At 50.5% G+C, this 17,301-nt stretch overlaps 8 protein-coding genes across 8 annotated transcripts; 2 read left to right on the forward strand and 6 right to left on the reverse strand.

Moving 5' to 3' along the window:
- Window positions 1–139: 139 nt before the first annotated feature.
- On the reverse strand, window positions 140–2,158 carry ASPVEDRAFT_50602 (uncharacterized protein; the record flags this gene model as incomplete). The annotated part of the gene is made up of 2 exons (XM_040814335.1): window positions 140–358; window positions 398–2,158. 2 exons carry the CDS (start codon window positions 2,156–2,158, stop codon window positions 140–142), a joined length of 1,980 nt encoding a protein of 659 aa, XP_040664808.1.
- A 1,756-nt stretch (window positions 2,159–3,914) lies between these two features.
- Window positions 3,915–4,490, reverse strand: ASPVEDRAFT_25885 (uncharacterized protein; the record flags this gene model as incomplete). The annotated part of the gene is made up of 1 exon (XM_040809831.1): window positions 3,915–4,490. One exon carries the CDS (start codon window positions 4,488–4,490, stop codon window positions 3,915–3,917), a length of 576 nt encoding a protein of 191 aa, XP_040664809.1.
- Window positions 4,491–5,326: 836 nt separating this feature from the next.
- ASPVEDRAFT_186951 (uncharacterized protein) lies at window positions 5,327–9,476 on the forward strand (the record flags this gene model as incomplete). Its single annotated transcript, XM_040808990.1, has 8 exons — window positions 5,327–5,479; window positions 5,535–5,710; window positions 5,772–5,870; window positions 5,981–7,429; window positions 7,843–7,899; window positions 8,280–8,325; window positions 8,495–9,143; window positions 9,207–9,476. 8 exons carry the CDS (start codon window positions 5,327–5,329, stop codon window positions 9,287–9,289), a joined length of 2,712 nt encoding a protein of 903 aa, XP_040664810.1. The 3' UTR covers window positions 9,290–9,476.
- Window positions 9,477–10,132: 656 nt separating this feature from the next.
- ASPVEDRAFT_148203 (SDR family NAD(P)-dependent oxidoreductase) lies at window positions 10,133–11,384 on the reverse strand. The gene is made up of 4 exons (XM_040808155.1): window positions 11,256–11,384; window positions 11,093–11,196; window positions 10,572–11,043; window positions 10,133–10,482 (listed from the first exon to the last, which is right to left on the reverse strand). Exons 1-4 carry the CDS (start codon window positions 11,329–11,331, stop codon window positions 10,265–10,267), a joined length of 870 nt encoding a protein of 289 aa, XP_040664811.1. The 5' UTR covers window positions 11,332–11,384; the 3' UTR covers window positions 10,133–10,264.
- Window positions 11,385–11,919: 535 nt separating this feature from the next.
- ASPVEDRAFT_38524 (DNA-directed RNA polymerase III subunit C31) lies at window positions 11,920–12,998 on the reverse strand. Its single transcript, XM_040811719.1, has 3 exons — window positions 12,848–12,998; window positions 12,484–12,727; window positions 11,920–12,403 (listed from the first exon to the last, which is right to left on the reverse strand). The coding sequence occupies exons 1-3, from the start codon at window positions 12,956–12,958 to the stop codon at window positions 12,015–12,017; spliced, it is 744 nt and encodes a 247-aa protein (XP_040664812.1). The 5' UTR covers window positions 12,959–12,998; the 3' UTR covers window positions 11,920–12,014.
- Window positions 12,875–15,204, reverse strand: ASPVEDRAFT_38526 (uncharacterized protein). The gene has a single exon (XM_040811720.1). It carries the CDS (start codon window positions 15,150–15,152, stop codon window positions 13,206–13,208), a length of 1,947 nt encoding a protein of 648 aa, XP_040664813.1. The 5' UTR covers window positions 15,153–15,204; the 3' UTR covers window positions 12,875–13,205.
- Window positions 15,205–15,372: 168 nt separating this feature from the next.
- On the forward strand, window positions 15,373–16,990 carry ASPVEDRAFT_148205 (COP9 signalosome complex subunit 6). The gene is made up of 3 exons (XM_040808156.1): window positions 15,373–15,691; window positions 15,744–16,223; window positions 16,279–16,990. Exons 1-3 carry the CDS (start codon window positions 15,421–15,423, stop codon window positions 16,695–16,697), a joined length of 1,170 nt encoding a protein of 389 aa, XP_040664814.1. The 5' UTR covers window positions 15,373–15,420; the 3' UTR covers window positions 16,698–16,990.
- Window positions 16,746–17,223, reverse strand: ASPVEDRAFT_498555 (uncharacterized protein). Its single transcript, XM_040814230.1, has one exon. The coding sequence runs from the start codon at window positions 17,067–17,069 to the stop codon at window positions 16,794–16,796; it is 276 nt and encodes a 91-aa protein (XP_040664815.1). The 5' UTR covers window positions 17,070–17,223; the 3' UTR covers window positions 16,746–16,793.
- Window positions 17,224–17,301: the final 78 nt, after the last annotated feature.

Consider the following 17,301-nt stretch of genomic DNA (forward strand, 5'->3'; position numbering starts at 1 on the left):
GAAAAAGTATCCACAACATAAGGTTAAACGTAATCTTATATATACAACATAAAGCCTGAGCAAAAGAAAATATGAGTGAAGGGAGGGTATCAAATATAATGGGAGGGGCAAATTAGGGTTGATAATAGGTTCGTACGGTTTAGGTATGCGTTTCTGCGGCTGAGACTTCGTCTTGCGATAGTTTCTTGTCCTCTTCGTCGGTGACTTTTTCTTCGCTGGCTTTTCCCTTGCTGGCTTTTTCTTCAGTGGCCTTCGCCTCGGTGACATTCTCCTCAGTGGCCTTTCCTTCGGCAAAAGTCGCATCAAGCTTGTCTTCGGGAGTCGCTGAGCGAGAATGCTCGTTTTGCGTGCCGATTTCCTTTTCCGGTGCCGATTCAGACGAGTGAGCACTGGATACGGAGTGGAACTCGTCATCTTTACTGCCAGACGCCTTGTGTGACTCAGATGTCTCGTCGACAGATGATGCGCCTGCGCTCGAGTCTTTCTTACCGCTGTCAGTCGCTGCAGCGGCCCCACCGAGAGAGGCGCGAGTAGAGATGGAGGTTACGGATCGGTTATCATCGGACGAAGCCCAAGGAATAGGCGAGGCGGGAGTGGAAGTCGAGGTCGACGCTCGGTAAGGGTTCCGCGGAGGAAGCGATGGAGGTTGCCTCTTGGCAATAGTAACAAGGCGAGCGCGGGTGAAAGTAGGAGGCGACTGGCGCATTGGTTCACCCAACGTTGTTGGAGGCTCTGATGACACGGGAGATCCAGTAGCGCTGTCGGGCCTGGAGATTCTGGCGCTGCTGACTTCGTGTACTTCAAAGTCTTCATCGTCGATAAAATTTTCCTGTAGACTTTTATCCTGGCTGCGGAAGTTTGCCTCGTGGTGCTCAGGGATGACTGTCTCCCAGTGTCCCTCGTTATCCGACGGAATCGAGTCCTTGGGTTCTGAGAAATCCCTATGGCTCGTCGAAGACGCACGACTGAGAGAAGTCGGCGCAGTGGAAGGTTCATCGAAAGTTTGGGTACCTCGGTCTTGACTGACATAGCTCTGGACGCTAGTCCGCCAGCTGTTACGCTGCGAGCTCTCCATACTTCGCCGGAAAGTTGCATAGACAGGACTATTCGGGTTCGGTTTAAACTCGAAGACGTCATGGGTTGGTCGGGCTCTAGAACCAGCCTCGCGGATGAACAGACCTTCAGCTTCCAAAGCTTTGACGCCAAACGGATCTGGATCCTCTGGATCTGGAATGCCGAATGCTGGAGTTGGCTCTAGCTCCACATCCCCGGGTGTTTCCCCCGGTGGAGGAAGCAAATCCTCGTTCACATCCGTATCTCCCTGTGCTGCTTTTATTGTTTGAAGGAGAGGTTGAATGGATGCAGGAGGGTGTCTGGCCTTCCCAGCCAAGATATCAGTCACAGAAATGCGTTCACCGTAGAACCGTTCGTTTTCGTCGGTTCGCTCGATTATTATAGTACCATCCACTTGGACGCCTGCATATAACCCCCGACTCTTCATATAAGTCCAAATGGGAGCTTGCCTCTTATGGACTTCCGACTCGAGCACACCACCCATTCCAACAGGCCCAGCTGAAGCACTAACTTCTCCGCCTAATGTACAGCGGACCTTCTTAAATGCCTCGAGAGCTTCGTAGGTATTGATCACAACCACACAGTCGTAGATATCAATGCCTGCGAGAAACCCTACACCTGCAGTGTGCAACATGATACCGGACGGCGGACTCCATTCGCCTGTTTCGGGAATACGGGCCAGAAGGACACCACTACCACCGGAGCCACTGAGCCATAGACCCGTACGCATAGTTGTAAAGATCGCTAAACCCTTGGCCTGTTGGATGACCTTGGTAGGGATCTTCTTCAACACCCGCTGCTTGCCTTTGGGTTTATCGATTTTGCCAGTATCCTTGTTTATGACGCTCTCAGAGCTCTGTCGATCGGTCTCGTTGTCGGCGTAGAAGCCATCTTTGCAAAAGCTGCGTAGTATTCGAGCGGCTTTGTCGCTTTCCTTGTCCGTGGTCATAGGCCAGAAGGCCTCAGCACCAACACGGTTGGACAGTCGATTAACGGGATCCCCCAGCTTGTCTAGGGCATGCCATGCCTTATCGAAGCCCTTTTTGGAGGTCCCTTTTGTCTTAACCCAAAGGGAGGGAGGCATTGCGGGCGATTAAGGCGCCCGCTTGCGACTAGGCGTGTTTGGTGAGCAACTCTAGGTTGCGCAAAGGGTATAGAAGGACTGCGCAGTAAAAGTCGAAGGCTGGATGCTATATATGCACAGTCAAACACTTGACGAGTCGGATGTGCCGGAAACGGCGAACATGTATCGCGGTCGGCAGTCTCAACGCGCCAGAGAATGATCGAGGGGGGAATAGGCGCTGGTATGCTGCCTGTCTGCCACAGCCGGAGAATGCGCGCCTGGCGTCGGAATGTGAAAACAGAGAAAATGCGGACAGCCAAATCCGGGGGTTTAGAAATGCCGACGACAATATCTCGGATTGATAATCGCGCTGACCGGCTGAACTGAGTAAGGCAAGAAGGTCAGATGGGTGGCAACTGAAGGAACCAGTGGCATACTGGAAAGGGAACCGCGGGCCGGCAACACGGCGAGGCCTTACCTCTAAGGACGGGGAAGAACCACCTGGGAAACAAGGCCGATGTTCCGGACTTGATATATAAGGCCGCCAGACGGAAGGGCGGAATTCCCGGGAAGCAGAATAAATTCAGGGTTCACCCGGATGTGTTGTTGAGGCGACCAAAGGGGAATTAATTATGATGTATGGATGCGTCGCCAAGATCTATTACCAACAGCGAGCAAACAGGTCGTTTGATGATCAGCTAGTCTGATGCGTTCGGGCCACGAGAGAGGGATCCAAAGAAGAAAAGAAAAAGAAAAGCATCAGCATCAGAGGAGCAGACCGGGATGCAGAAGCTAAATAAGTAATCGGACTGGGGGAGCGCAGCTGGCATTGCGCGGAGTCAGCGCAGGAAACCATTAGTTTGGATTGCCAACGGCTGGACCGGCAAGGCATAGAAAATGTACGGAGCACAGTGGCTGGATCGAGCTTTGCAATGGACAGTGGCCCAGTGGAAGGAGGAGTCAAGGGACAAACTACTGCACAGCTGCAGTGAAGGAGGGGAAGGCTTCAAGAAACGAGGCTAGAGTTACATCATCGGCGCCGTCAGTGATCCCCGTTGGCGATCGATAAGCAGTCAATCACCTTGACTCCATCTATCTACAGAGCACACTGTACTTACTGTCCGTGCCAGGTCTACAATATCGTTCACTCAAGGCTCAAACATCCAGGAACAGCATTCTTTCCCCCAGTTCCGGGTGAAACCCCGACAAGGCCAGTGTCGTCATCATGGACTACGTACCCGATGGGGCCTGAACCAGGCCTGAACAGCCCTCCGAATATTCAGAATCTTCGAAATTTTCACTGCGAGATGAGAGGAGGGCCATGCTCCGCCACGGTAAACAAGGTTTGTTTCCACGATTTTCAAGGTTTGAATTTTCCCTTCCCTTCTCCAAGGACAAGGGTGCATCCCATTCCAGCCTCCGATCGTATGTATCAAGCTGCATCCCGTCCACCGGAAATCTGACAGCTCACTTGCTGCGCTTTTCCTCAGCCCAGCCTCATGATGCTTGGATAATCAGCTTCGCCAGCTTAGCCGCCTTGTTGCCTCCAATTCGATGGTTCGGTTAATAAGCCGTCCATGCTCATTTCCCTCGATCCGCATCCCAGCGATCTGATTGCCGCCCACTTCTCTTGCATGATACATCCCAACGGGGCACCCCGGATCGCGCAGTAGTTTCTCAATAGTCTAAATCCGGGCCAGACCGTCGGAGATGAAAGGGAAGGCCTGCTGCGGACCTCTTTCTTGACAAGATGTCCGCAGTGACCTATCCTAGTGCCCTATGGCGATCTCAACTTTCGAGGTTTTCTTCTCGGCGCTCTCCAATTCTCCATCATTTTCTCACGACCACTGTGGGGTTTGCAGATGATTTCTCGGGACCAAAATGTAATTGGATTTCCACTTATGGACTTCCGAGCAATCCCCGTGTAACCAGAGTCTGGTTGTATTGTCTCTATCTCGTCGAGAGACCATGTGTTGTTTGCCCCGGCAACGCCATACAGGTCATATGCAGCAGTTCGTACTCCACCGAGCTCCATCGGTTCATCGAAGTTATTCTCACGATGACTCTCTTCGACACGAGGATGAGCCTGGAAGTCTCTTCCTGTCTTCTCAGTTCTCGAGAAAGTCTTCAAAAGCGCTGGGACTGATGCCAACCAATCAGCCCTGTGAGGTATAGAATCGATCAACGGTCTAGAACTCCAGGCTAATCGCCGAGACATCGGGAAGGCTCCTCCATGCGCGAGGTGGAGACTTGGTCCCCAGCAGTATTCATTACCGAATGGAGTAGGTGGTCGAGCTATCCATGGCTGACGGCTAAACGGCCGCAATATTCCGTCGTCTTCATACATGTTCATTTTCGGGGCTACTATCGCCGTCAAACGTGTTCGGTTCCAATGTATTGACTAGCCAGAAGAAGCCATGCGGAATTCTTCTTGAGGCAATTAAAACGGACACCCGATATATAAGATGAACATTGCCGTCACTCGTCAGTCTTCAGTATCGATGTAGGTAATATACTTGAAACGGACCCCGAACCCTCTTCCTCTACCCTCATTTCGAGCAAGTCTCCAAGCAAAGTTTCGGCCGGCAGTCTCCGCTACCACCACTAAAAAACCAAATCTTGCAGAGTTGTATGATATGTTGTCGATGAACCTTGCTGTATCTGACACCTCTCTTGAAAAAAATTTTCTATTTCGTCAAGCAGCCCACAGCTTCGGGAACTGTCAATTAAACACCATGCTCCACGGATATGCAGGCCAGCCCCAGAATGGTTTCGTTGGGCCCCCGATGCTTTCTATTTGCGTATATCAGCCACCTCGGCATCAGAGACTCCCTGTTTAGGGCTGGGTATACGCAGGTTGGTTGCACCAGTGGCCTACAGCGCAAAGTGTCGCTAGCCACGAGCAATAGGGCTGTGGTTGACGCAGTAGAATGTCTGTTACGAGAACCAGTAGCTCACTAGTCAGTAGCAAGTAAAATCATATTATCTATCTCTACTTTACCTAGAAATAACCAGATAGAGAAGCATAAGGTAGGAGTTGTGAGTGTGAATATCTTTTCAGTCCGATCCCGGATGACATCATTCCGATCAGCGGAGTCTCGAACCAAATTTGACTCCAACAACAAGCAACTCAAGCGATCACGAGCCGCGCCAGTGCTATAAGGTTATTGCTTCATCTAACACGCCAGTATGAGCGGGGATGCAGCCTCGCAGCGACGCACTGCTCTCGTCCTCTACGGCTCCGAAACTGGCAATGCACAGGATGTCGCCGAGGAGCTCGGTGCGATGGTCGAGCGGCTCCATTTCACCACCCACGTTTCTGAGTTAAACCACGTTAAGCCGGTTTGTTGCCCCGCGTTTTTATACATCTGTAGAATCGTTCTAACTGCGGACCCAGGAATCGTTGAGGTCGTACACAATTGTTGTCTTTTCGGTGTCAACTACTGGCCAGGGAGATCTGCCTGCTAATGCGAGGACGTTCTGGAAGTCGCTGCTTTTGAAGAAGTTGCCGGCGACTTTCCTGAGTGGGGTCAGCTTTTCATGGTTTGGGCTGGGTGATAGCTCGTACCCCAAGTTAGTATTCCTCAAGGCTTTGTTTGGGACTGTTCATGGTGTGAATTTCTAACAATGGCAGGTTCAATTGGGCGGCGCGCAAACTATACAAGAGATTGCTGCAGCTGGGTGCGGATGAGATTCACTCTGGTGGGGAGGCAGACCAGCAGCATCCCGAGGGGTATACTTCCTATTACTATATCCTCGATGGCCACCCGCTGACTATTGATATAGGCTCGAGGGAACGTTTATTCCCTGGTTGACAGGTTTCCGAACGTACCTGCTTGAGAGATATCCTCTTCCTGAAGGACAGGATCCGATACCGGAGGATGTTCAACTGCCACCAAAATGGGTTCTACAATTACAAGAGCAGGATGTACCACCTTCCGACGATGCTGCTGTTCCTCCAAAAACGGATGGGGTGACCATATCTGGAGACTTTCCAGACTCATATCGACTCGACAATGATTGTCGCCCACTCCACGATAGCTTGGCTGCGACACTGACCCAGAACAAGCGCATAACCCCGGGGACGCACTGGCAGGACGTGCGTCACTTGAGCTTAACTGTGCCCAACCCGGTGTCGTATGCTCCAGGAGATGTTATAGCAATCACCCCAAAAAACACTCCCGAGGATGTCCAAAGCCTCATTGAGATGATGGGCTGGCAAGAGCAAGCCGACCGTCTAGTATCGTTAGTTCCTCGCGACAGTACTCTACCACCGGAAGAAACACCGATTCCGCCCATCCATAACCTCGAATCCCATCCCAGGCTCACCCTACGTGAGCTACTCATAAACTACCTCGACATCCGAGCGATCCCCCGGCGGTCATTTTTCTCTTCCATCGCCCACTATACCACCTACGACATGCACCAGGAGCGCCTTCTAGAATTCACCAACCCCGAATTCCTCGATGAGTTCTGGGATTACACCACAAGACCACGGCGCAGCATTCTCGAGATCCTACATGAGTTCGACACTGTCAAAATCCCCTGGCAACACGCAACATCCGCATTTCCGATCTTCCGCGGGCGCCAGTTCAGCATCGCCAGCGGCGGAGAACTGAAGCGAACGCCAGAGGGTGGCGCAAAGTTCGAACTATTAATCGCAATCGTCAAGTACCGCACCGTGATTAAGAGAATAAGAGAGGGTGTTTGCACTAAGTATATCTCCAATCTGCGGCCCGGGAGTACCCTCCGCGTCCAGCTCCAGCGAGGCGGCCTGAATTCGTCCTTCGGCCAACTAGTTGGGCCGATGATGCTGATTGGGCCTGGTACGGGCGTTGCGCCGCTGCGATCCATGCTTTGGGAAAAAGCTGCCATAGTCAAGTCGTACCAGGAGGAAAACCCAGGCGTTGACCCGCCCATCGAGCCGACGATCCTTGTGTATGGCGGCCGCAACAGAGCGTCGGATTTCTTCTTCGAGGACGAGTGGCACCACTTGAGCGAGCTGATCAAGCTTAAAGTCCTGACGGCGTTCTCGCGAGATCAGAAGCAGAAGGTTTACGTCCAGGATGTTATCAAGGAGCACTCGAGCTTAGTCTTCAACCTCCTACATGATAAAGGTGGCGCCGTGTTTGTCTGTGGATCGTCGGGCCGTATGCCCCAGGCTGTGCGGGAATCATTAACAGAGGCGTTCCAGTCTGGAAATGAATCTGGCACGCAGGCTTTCAGTAGACGGGAGGCAGAAGATCATTTGGTTGGCATGGAGAAGACGGGGAGGTACAAACAAGAGACGTGGTGAGGATTGGAAAACAGTCGAGTTTTCTTTGCTATATATAGACAAATAAAGTCAATGTAAATATATAGATCATGGAGGCGAAACTTCAATATCCGAGCCACCCTCACCTAGCTTCAACCCTTGCATAGACGTTAGATGTTCACCAGCCACATTTTCTTCTCCTGGATGGCATCTAAAAGCATAAATAATCCAGTTGTCTAAATAAAGTTGAGTTCGTGCCTCCATTACAGGTTGGCCAATAGAGGCATGTGAGGGCTTTCCAGAAAATACTGTGGCCTAAGGCAGTAATTCATTTTCGGCATCAGAGCATACGAGCTGAACTAACTATAGGCTTCCAGACTGCAGAGGTGCAGTGAGCCGAGGCTCACGATAAGGAGCAGTCATGAATAATGACGTGTTTACCTTGTGCAAGGAGTGATAGCGTACACGCTCAGTTCGAACCGACGCTGAGCTCTAGGAAATCGCTTAAGTCAGAACTACAACGTTTGTCCGGTAGGGTAGTTTTCATATACCGATACAACCGCCTGAAGGTCAACCGCAGAGATGGCCGATGGGCCACAAAGTCGGCTACATGCGTGATGGCTGCTGGCAAGCGATGGGTAACCTCGGCTGGAGGCGGATCGGGCTCGTTCGCACCAAACAAGCGGGTCACCTGGTTGGACACTCGGCCCGCCCAATTCGTCTCTCCGCCCTCAAATCACCTGTTTTCTGCCCTCCGTCCGATCGGCCTACCTGAACATACACCACCCTCTTTGACACCTGCTCCGGCCCCCGCTGTCCAGGAGTCAATTGCTGGATTACCACGAGTGCGAGAATACTCTAACCGGTTACATATTTCACAATGGCTAGCGGTTTGCGGATCCTTGTCCCTGTTAAGAGGGTCATTGACTATGCGGTGAGTTTTGCTCTTTGCTTGAGCTCCGTCTTCGGCGCAGGCTTGTTCCCCCGGGGGCCTTCGAGTTGCTGCTGTGAAGCTGTTCATACCGGGAATCCACGTTTGCATTTTGCTTTACTTATCCCGCATGGCATTTATTACTCGGGTTGCACTAAGCTAATAAACATAGATCAAACCCCGAATCAACAAGGCCCAGACCGGCGTTGAGACCGCTGGTGTCAAGCACTCCCTCAACCCATTCGACGAGCTCTCCGTCGAGGAAGCCGTGCGTCTCCGCGAACGCAAGGGCCCCCTAAAGGTCGACAATATCCTTGCCCTCTCTGCCGGCGGACCGAAATGCGCCGACACCCTTCGCACTGCGATGGCCATGGGCGCCGACCGTGCTTTCCACATTGATGTACCCGACAGCAACGACGGCGGCCTGGAGCCGCTGACCGTTGCCAAGACACTGCGTGCTGTGGTGGAGAAGGAGAACATCAACTTGGTGCTGCTTGGAAAGCAGGCCATTGACGGTGACCAGGGGCAGACGGGTCAGATGCTGGCGGGTCTTCTGGGCTGGCCGCAGGCGACACAAGCCAGCAAGGTTGACATTAAGGATGAGCAGGGGACTGTTGAGATTACGCACGAAGTTGATGGCGGTGTTGAGACGCTCAAGGCTAAGCTGCCGCTGATTATCACGACTGATCTGCGACTGAACGAGCCGCGGTATGCGAGTCTGCCTAACATCATGAAGGCGAAGAAGAAGCCTCTGGAGAAGAAGACGCTGGCGGACTTTGGTGTAGAGGATAAGAAGCGCCTGAAGACCTTGAAGGTTACGGGTATGTTCATTCCCACTTGGCGGTGCCTTGGATGCTTGTTCGAGATACTAACCTTGATTGCAGAACCCCCGACCCGACAGGGTGGCGGCAAGGTCGAGGATGTCGATGGCCTGATCGGAAAGCTGAAGGAGCTCGGAGCTCTGTGAGCAGCTCTGTGATGGACACGATACTGTTGATTTATGATTAGTTAGCTAGACGAAGTTATTTACTTTTATTTCTGACGCTTCTACAAGCGTGACTGGAGGCTAGATCTTGTACACATCGTTCTGTTCTCGTTTTATGTCAGTCTAAATAAGCCAAGTACACAATGAACTTCGCATATACTACCATTGCAAAGTGCCTCTAAACTTGAGTCGGGCCATGGAAGAAATCCAACACAATAAACCCAACAACTAAACGAATATGATATATCACCCTTCCCAACGAACGGAGCCAAATGCCGATACGAAAACATGGTGGCGCAACTCCAGCACCTCTCGTGCAACCCTGCGTCTGCGCACGCCAACACGTACTTATTCCAGCCGAACCGCTTCGGTCGAAGAGTGGGACATCACCACTCTAACCAGGGTCCTACATCGAACAGGTCTGTTCGATTAAGTTTGATGTGTTGTGGACTTGATTAGTGGGACTTGCTCAGTGGATATGAGGTGTCTGCGGGAGGACGATGGGTCCAAATGCATATACTGGAGTAAGAGGAATAAATTCCCGAGGAACGGATACTGACGTCGCTTATAGCGGTTAAGTATATTTTAAGGATATTGCGTTTTATTCTAGTGTCAAAGTACTATGGCGCGTACTACCACCGAGAATAGTAGTAGGAGCGTTCTTGAATTTCTTCCCTTTCGGTTGGCTGTGTCATATTAAGGGCCTTTGGACCCGAAATAGCTCTCTAATTATAGATCTACTTAAAGATTAGCAGAGTGATACTCAGTATGATTATGATGCGGCATAGTCCAAGTCTCTATCATCGATGTAGTAGCAGCAGTTGCCAAAATTACTAAGATTGTCATGCTGTAGTTATGCGGCAAAGAGTATTATATTACCGATTCCGCAATAGATACAAAATTGCAGATGTAATCCTCTTCCCTGAAGACTTTCCACTTCGCCAGGAGTAACCCACCCTAGTAGGTAGCAGGAGTGACACTCAAACGACCACCATCGGTAATCACACAGTTCCCATTACAATATGCCCCCGCACGTGAAGCTAGATACAATAACGGTCCCATAATATCCTCGGGCGCTCCAGCTCGCTCAGCCGGAATCTCGTTCAGGGGAAACGCCCCCTCCGCACTTGGGTCGTTTCCGTGGAAATGATCCGCCGTCATATCAGTTGGAAACCCTAAGGTTGAACAACTATGGTCAGTGCGTATTCCTGCTGTTCTGTTGGAAAGATACATATCATGCAATTGGTGTTGTTATCTCACGTACATCCGGGGCAAAGAACATTAGCCCTAATACGATGCGGCACCAAGTAAGTAGCCAACGCCTTCAGCATCATCGTTGTAGCTGCCTTGCTTGTCCCGTATGCAAATCCATCCGTGATGCGGCGGTTGAAGCCTGAGATACTACTGGTGGCGATGATTTGACTCCTGCCGTTGGGGTAGTTCTGCCTCTTGTTCCCAGCGTCCAGGAGCCCAAGAAATGCGATTGCGGTGTAGAAGACTGCAGTGCAGTTCACGTGAAATGTGTTGGTAAATTCCTCCATGGGAACCTTTCTCAGCGCCTCTTGCACCTGGGTGATGCTTGACCCGGGGGGTGCGCTTCCGGATGGGCCGATTATTCCTGAATTGGCAACCAGGAGATTGATATGCCCTATATCCGACTCGATAAATGCAACAGCCGAATTGAGCGCTTCTTGATCTGTTACATCGCATTGGACTGGAACCACGTTATTTTGGCCCTAGAAAACATCAGACGCAGATTTATATATGGGGGCTTGGAGACGCTACTATGTCTGCAACTGCCTGGTCAAGCACGTTCTTGCGTCTTCCCAGAATGTAAACCCTCTTCGCACCGTTGCTTGCTAGTGCACGCGTCATGAGCAGGCCCAGACCTAATTCAGATTTGTTAGCCTGATAATTCAAGTATTTTACAGTGATTTTCATATCATACCACTTCCACCACCAGTCACCACCGCAACAATGCTGGTGACATCGAAAAGACTAGCTGCTGAACTTGGTATGGCCATACTCGCGAGATTATCTTGAGCAATGAGTATAAACTATTTAGTGTCAGGTTAACAGGTATCGGCCGAGGAATTCACGCTACCTAGTTATAAATCCTGGCACTGTAGTCCTTAATGGGGTGACTTTTGGGGTCTCCCCCAGGGTTTTCCCCGCAGTCGTCGGAATCACCTTCCATATTATCATGTCGCCCTGATATGACTATATTGTCTTAGAGTCTGCTAGCACCAGCTGCCCAGATTGGTATCTGTCAGTATTGACCCCAATTTATGTGATCCGGCCGTATGCGTGCCTTCCTATCCAAGCATCAGCGTTCGGGGAACCCCTCATCGCAGCTTCCTAATTCAGCAAGTGGCCCAGCTGATGCCCGGCCCATCGTGCCTTCCTGAAGTATTATTTACCATTTGAATATTTTTGGAAAGCGCTGGGGCCATTGCTCCTACCAAATGACGGCTTCCTTATAGAATACCTATTAGCAATGCCCAGTATTATCAACATTGGAGTTAGGGCTTGAGTACCGGATATAAAAGCCCGGGGCAATGACAAGGCTGCTTTCGACGGTATGCTCTTGTAGTAGGATCGATAGTTAATTGAGAAGGAACTCAACGTTATTTCCAATTGATATGCTAAACAATCGCTTAAAGATAGCCATAACTCCAAAAAATAAGGGTATCCGTACAAATACATCTCAATAAGTATCTTCATCACCGCCACCACCCCCTCCATCCCCAAATCCGTCATCCCCATATTCATCATCACCGCCATCAAAGTACTGCTCGGCGTTATAATCCCCACCCATCTCATCATCGTCATCCTCAAAATCATCATCCACAATTTCTTCCTCGTCCTGCTCCTCTTCGGCGTCAGGGATGGGTCCCTCAGCATCCTCATTCTCGTCACCCTCTTCCGCGTCTCCCTGTCGCCGCCGCTTCAAAGTATTATCGTCCTCATCATCCTCCTCAAACCCACGCTTCACCCCGCTCTGTAAAGTTTGGGGCACATACCCATCAAGTAGCCCATCCGGTTTGTAATTCGGCATGACGGTTGTCCAGAGCTCACGAGGGAAGAATTTCATAACTGCCACCCAGAAAGGTATTAGCATCAGTCGGCAACGGAAAGAAAAGCACAATGACGAGATTAGGGAATATAAATCTCACCATATGGCCTCCCCTGCACTCTCGGCACAAGCCTCTTCTTTTTCTGATACTTCCCCGAATACGAGGGCATGCCATTAAACGGATCAAAGTTCGCCTTCGAGTTCGTTGTGTACCCAGTCCCCGAGGATGCGCCTAGAATGGAATAGTACGGCCCGTCGTGGAACTGCTCGCGAAGGGTTCGATAGAGATCAACCTGCACTTGTTCGCGCTCGCTTAGGGGTCGTGCGCGGGGAATGGCATATTTCTATCCATGAAAAGACACAGGGTAAGCTTTGTGTAGGTTTTGCTGAGCAGAGTGCATATGATGGCAATGGCTATCATTTGAGAGAGGGGAGGGATTTTGCTTGTGTCATGGCCAACGTACAGGGAAGAGCGGAGTAGGCGCTGTGTCTGCCTCGCCACTTGCGTCGGTGTTGTCCCAGGTAAATTCTGCACCGGGCAATTTTCTGCCCTTCTTTGCGCCGAACCGCGACATTGTCTGCGGTAAATTGTGTCTGGGAATTGGAGTGGGAGAGAATGTAATATTATGTCCGCGGCTTTCTTTTTGCCGCGAGAGAAAAAAGTTCCGCCAGAGCTTGACTCACCGCCTTGGCGGGGATTGCTCCTCAGCGGAATTAGGGCTCGGAATTTATCATGCAGATCACCTGCTACAATCGAGGTAATAGATACGGGAGTTGATAGCTAGAGAGATATATGGCGTATTTACAAACAATTGTAATATTTCACATGTTCACAGTTTCGACCTGAGTGACGGTCCGGACCCCCGGACCCAAGGGCCCGTCATCAACCCTCTTCTTCAACGTGCGTACGATGTCCTCAATATCCGGCCCGCGGTCCTCAATACTTTGCATGGACTTATACAAGGCGACCAGAACATCATACCTCGCCGTTGCAACTTTCCAGACAGCGTTTTGTGGGTCAGCTGCTCCGCCAGCGACAAACTCGGAGTACGAACGAGGTGGCTTGAAGAGAAAAGGTAGCAGGATGGTGAGGGCGGGAGGAGAAATGGCCACCCAGGCACCTGACTGAGGAAGGCTTCCTTGCGTTGCCGGTGATAAACGCCCAAGCTCCTCCTCAGTTGGAAGCTGGTATCGGGGTGTGCCATGGATTGAAGAAGCAGCTTGGCCGAACAATGGTTGCCAATTGGCAGTAACTACAGCTAGCATAAATGACAGAGCCGCAAGTGAGATATCCTTCATGGCCAAAACATCCGCTGCAGAAACGACATCGTCCCATAATGAAGACCGATGATTCTGATACATAAAGTACAACACGCGGGCCGCCGCTGCTTCTTTGTTCCAGTCCGTTGCCGTTTGACCGGATGTAGTAAGGTCGATGGAGTCAGAGCGAGTGTGCTTTGGAGGTCCATGAAATATTTTCCCTAGAGCGTTGAAAACCTCTTGGTTTGGAGGGTTTGTTGGCAAAGCCAAGACTGGATTCATGCCCTTCTTAGTGGCCTCCAAGAGTAATACGCGTGGAAGAGAGGAAAGCACATTGAGTTGGCCACTTGGAGCAGGTCCGTGTGCCCATTGTGTGGATGATATCAAGAACGATGCGTCGATCCGAGAAAGAATGCGATCCAATAAAGTTTGAGGGTTTTGCAAAAAGTGGTTGGGGTATAGTTCAGCATATTGGGCGACATAAGTCATGACCGGACCACAAAGGAAGCTCAAGTCCACAGGATCCAATTTCGATTCATCCACATAGTACTCCAGTAAAGTGTTGTGGATATCGTTTGAGATGAGGAAGTCGAGGGCCTGGGAGGAAAACGTAGACGCTGACTGTACAACGGTACGAGACATCAGGTTGGGAGCTTCGATTTCTAGTAAATCACGGAAGAAGTTCAGCTGCGTCATATGCATCAAAACATCACTTTTGTCAACCATTTGGCAGGACGCGAAATGCAGGAGATTTTTGCTTCTGTATTTAGCTTCAACCTCTGCAATATGCGAGGTCGAGATAAAGTCCCAGCGTAGGTGGCCTGCTTTCACAAGGAATCCCATTAGCCTGCCCTGTGCTACTGTCTTTTCCCGAGCCGACAGTGTGCAGGAATCATTATCCATAAGACTGCAAAAGGAGAACAGGCGTCCATAAACATCCCTGTCGGTGAAAACTCTTCTCCACATAAGACCTTGTCCACCAGAAGCATCTCCGGAATGTTCTCCGTTCTCCAATGTACTCGTTTGGTCAACCTCCAGAAGCGCCCACAAAGCATCAAATGCAGCCTGGGCGACAGCGGTTGAAGAAGTTGAAAGCCAAAGCTCCACCAGGGATGCAACTAACTCCGGATCGCCAGCAACTATTGCAGCATCGCTTGGAAGGTTCCCTGCTTTGCGCAGTAGCGTCAAAGCTAGCTCGTTTATGGGTGGTGATGGAGCGCGGAAACCGGCAACGAAATTAATAGGAGGGTCGACGGCGAGCAGGTCAGAGAAACTGAAATAAGCAGCAGACTTGATACCAAGAGTAGTGATAGGTGTAGGGTCCTCCTGGAGGATTGGCAGGAGCTGCGATATTTGTGTCAATAGTGTTGCGGGGACTTTACGGTCCGTACTCTCTGTAAGCTCCAGCTTGAGCTTATCAAGGATAGTCTGGTCTAGAGCTGTGGAGGGATCGCGCTGGATTTGTTGTAGATGAGCTATCACTTCGTCATACGCAGATGGGACCTCCATTTTGGCCGAAGGGCAACTTCAGCCTCTAGATCGATGAACTGCGCGTTTTTGAAAGATGCGAAAGCAGGAGCGTTGAGAAGCTGGGCGGAAATACGGCGGGGAAGCTCCAAGTGGAATGCAAACCAAACAAACACAATAGCAGGCCCCTCTCTTATCCTGGGGAAACGAAGCTCATCAACTTCAACAAGCAACCTACACAGCGAAGATCAACTCGGCCAACGAAGGTCATCTTCTCAAGCCACAATTGAAACGCCAATATTCTCGAACGATGTCAGACCACACAGATTCCCTTCTGTCCCAGAAATCATCCGACTCGGGTCTTCACCTCCAACTCCATCCTCTCGTACTCCTCACGATCTCCGACCACATCACACGACATGCAGCACGATCACAACAAGGACCGATCATTGGAGCTCTCTTAGGCCAGCAAAATGGACGTGAGATAACGGTAGAACATGCTTTCGAATGTGTTGTCGTTGAAGGCCCGAACGGAGAAACTCAACTTCCAAGCGATTGGTTCGTTGAGCGAGTAAAGCAATGTAAGGGTTTGCACTTCGATTATCATGGACCAATCTAACTCAATGGAAATAGTCAAGGATGTCCATAAAATACCCGCCCTCGACCTTATCGGATGGTGGGCAACAGCTCCTCCTTCCGGACCAACATTAGCACACCTCCCGATTCATCGCCAGATCCTCCAAAGTCACAATGAATCTGCAATATTCCTGGCATTTCATCCGTCGCAAGTAAAGGAAACATCAGCAACTCAAGGAAAACTGCCCCTCACTGTTTACGAAAGTGTCTACGAGGGAGAGAGCGTGACAGAGAGCGGAAAAGCTATGCAGGTGGACGGTGAAGAGCAGTCGTTAAATATTCGTTTCCGAGAATTACCCTATACAGTTGAGACCGGTGAGGCGGAAATGATCGGGATTGATACTGTGGCTCGCACAGCGAGAAATGCGGCCGCCGTACAATCCTCAACAGCGGCCGCAGCCTCTCAGACGAAAGCTCAGAAACAAAAGGAGAAGCAGACAGTTGACACCGACCTCCTTTCAGCTGAGGAGGAAGAACGTAAGTATCCTAGCAGAAACTAAACTATTCATCGCTAACCCGGTATCTATTTTAGTTATCGCCTCTCTCAACACGCGTTTGAATGCCATCCGAACACTCGAATCGCGGATATCCCTAATCAAGTCCTACGTCTCAAGCATATCTCCGTCATCCGCAGAAGGCCAGGAAAAGCCTGCAACCCAACTGGACCATGGCACCCTCCGAGACATAAATTCCCTCCTCTCGAACCTATCTCTTCTCACACCACACGAACAAAGCGCCTTCTCCGAGGAAGCTCTTGCGCAAAACAACGACGTCAACCTAGTAGCCCTGCTTGGCCAACTCAGCCAAAGCGTTAAAGGCATGAGGGAAGTTGGGAAGCGCACGGCTATTGTGAATAACGTCAGGCGAAACGCCGCCTCGCGAAAGCAAATTGGCGGGCAAGGACGATATGAGGAGGATCTTCTGTCGAGAGACGGCATTGCGCTTGGGTAGTCCTTACTTTGCCCAATAACAGAAGACGATTTTTGTTCCATGATGGTTCCCAGATAATGACATGCGGCGTTTATTTTAAACAGGCAACCTTTCATATTAGAAACACTGAGCGATTCTATACAACTTTATTGAATGACAACAAATACCCTGAAAACCATGTGAAGAAAAAGTAGGCATCCCTCCACGGCACTTACCATGCCTGCGAAAACTAATAGGAGCCCAAATAGGAATGTCCAATGCATGGCCTAAAGTTGCACAGGGTGCACTAGGAAGGAACAGCCCACCTGGCCAGCTGAATCGCACCTTCCTTATCCTGCATTTGAGGAGGCCGGCCCAGCAGGAAGGTGCGATGAAGCGCAACTCACTGTACATTCTGAGAAGGAACAGCCCTTTGTTGTACCTTCTTTATGATACTCCCAGTGCTTATATAACTCTACCGTTAGAATAAGCCTCAGATGCTAAAACAATAAGAATATCAACCGCATATATTTCAATGTCTCCATGATAGATACCAATAAGTCTAGTGAATCAACTGAGAGCGCGCTAAAAACCAAACCAAATAATACATGCAGGGTATTGTTCTTAACATGGATATCAAAACACA

The sequence above is a fragment of the Aspergillus versicolor genome (genome assembly GCF_001890125.1).
Source record: "Aspergillus versicolor CBS 583.65 unplaced genomic scaffold ASPVEscaffold_2, whole genome shotgun sequence".
Classification (NCBI taxonomy): Eukaryota; Fungi; Ascomycota; class Eurotiomycetes; order Eurotiales; family Aspergillaceae; genus Aspergillus; species Aspergillus versicolor.

Coding starts and splice junctions, on each gene's coding strand:
- ASPVEDRAFT_148203 (XM_040808155.1), bottom strand. CDS start 11,331: ATGGCCATACCAAGTTCAGCAGCTAGTCTTTTCGATGTCACCAGCATT. Junction 11,197..11,255: donor GGTGACTGGTGGTGGAAGTG/GTATGATATGAA, acceptor AATCTGAATTAG/GTCTGGGCCTGCTCATGACG. Junction 11,044..11,092: donor ACCAGGCAGTTGCAGACATA/GTAGCGTCTCCA, acceptor GATGTTTTCTAG/GGCCAAAATAACGTGGTTCC.
- ASPVEDRAFT_148205 (XM_040808156.1), top strand. CDS start 15,421: ATGTCAGACCACACAGATTCCCTTCTGTCCCAGAAATCATCCGACTCG. Junction 15,692..15,743: donor CGTTGAGCGAGTAAAGCAAT/GTAAGGGTTTGC, acceptor CAATGGAAATAG/TCAAGGATGTCCATAAAATA. Junction 16,224..16,278: donor TTCAGCTGAGGAGGAAGAAC/GTAAGTATCCTA, acceptor TATCTATTTTAG/TTATCGCCTCTCTCAACACG.
- ASPVEDRAFT_38524 (XM_040811719.1), bottom strand. CDS start 12,958: ATGTCGCGGTTCGGCGCAAAGAAGGGCAGAAAATTGCCCGGTGCAGAA. Junction 12,728..12,847: donor CGCCTACTCCGCTCTTCCCT/GTACGTTGGCCA, acceptor TTTCATGGATAG/AAATATGCCATTCCCCGCGC. Junction 12,404..12,483: donor AGTGCAGGGGAGGCCATATG/GTGAGATTTATA, acceptor TCTGGGTGGCAG/TTATGAAATTCTTCCCTCGT.
- ASPVEDRAFT_38526 (XM_040811720.1), bottom strand. CDS start 15,152: ATGGAGGTCCCATCTGCGTATGACGAAGTGATAGCTCATCTACAACAA.
- ASPVEDRAFT_498555 (XM_040814230.1), bottom strand. CDS start 17,069: ATGTACAGTGAGTTGCGCTTCATCGCACCTTCCTGCTGGGCCGGCCTC.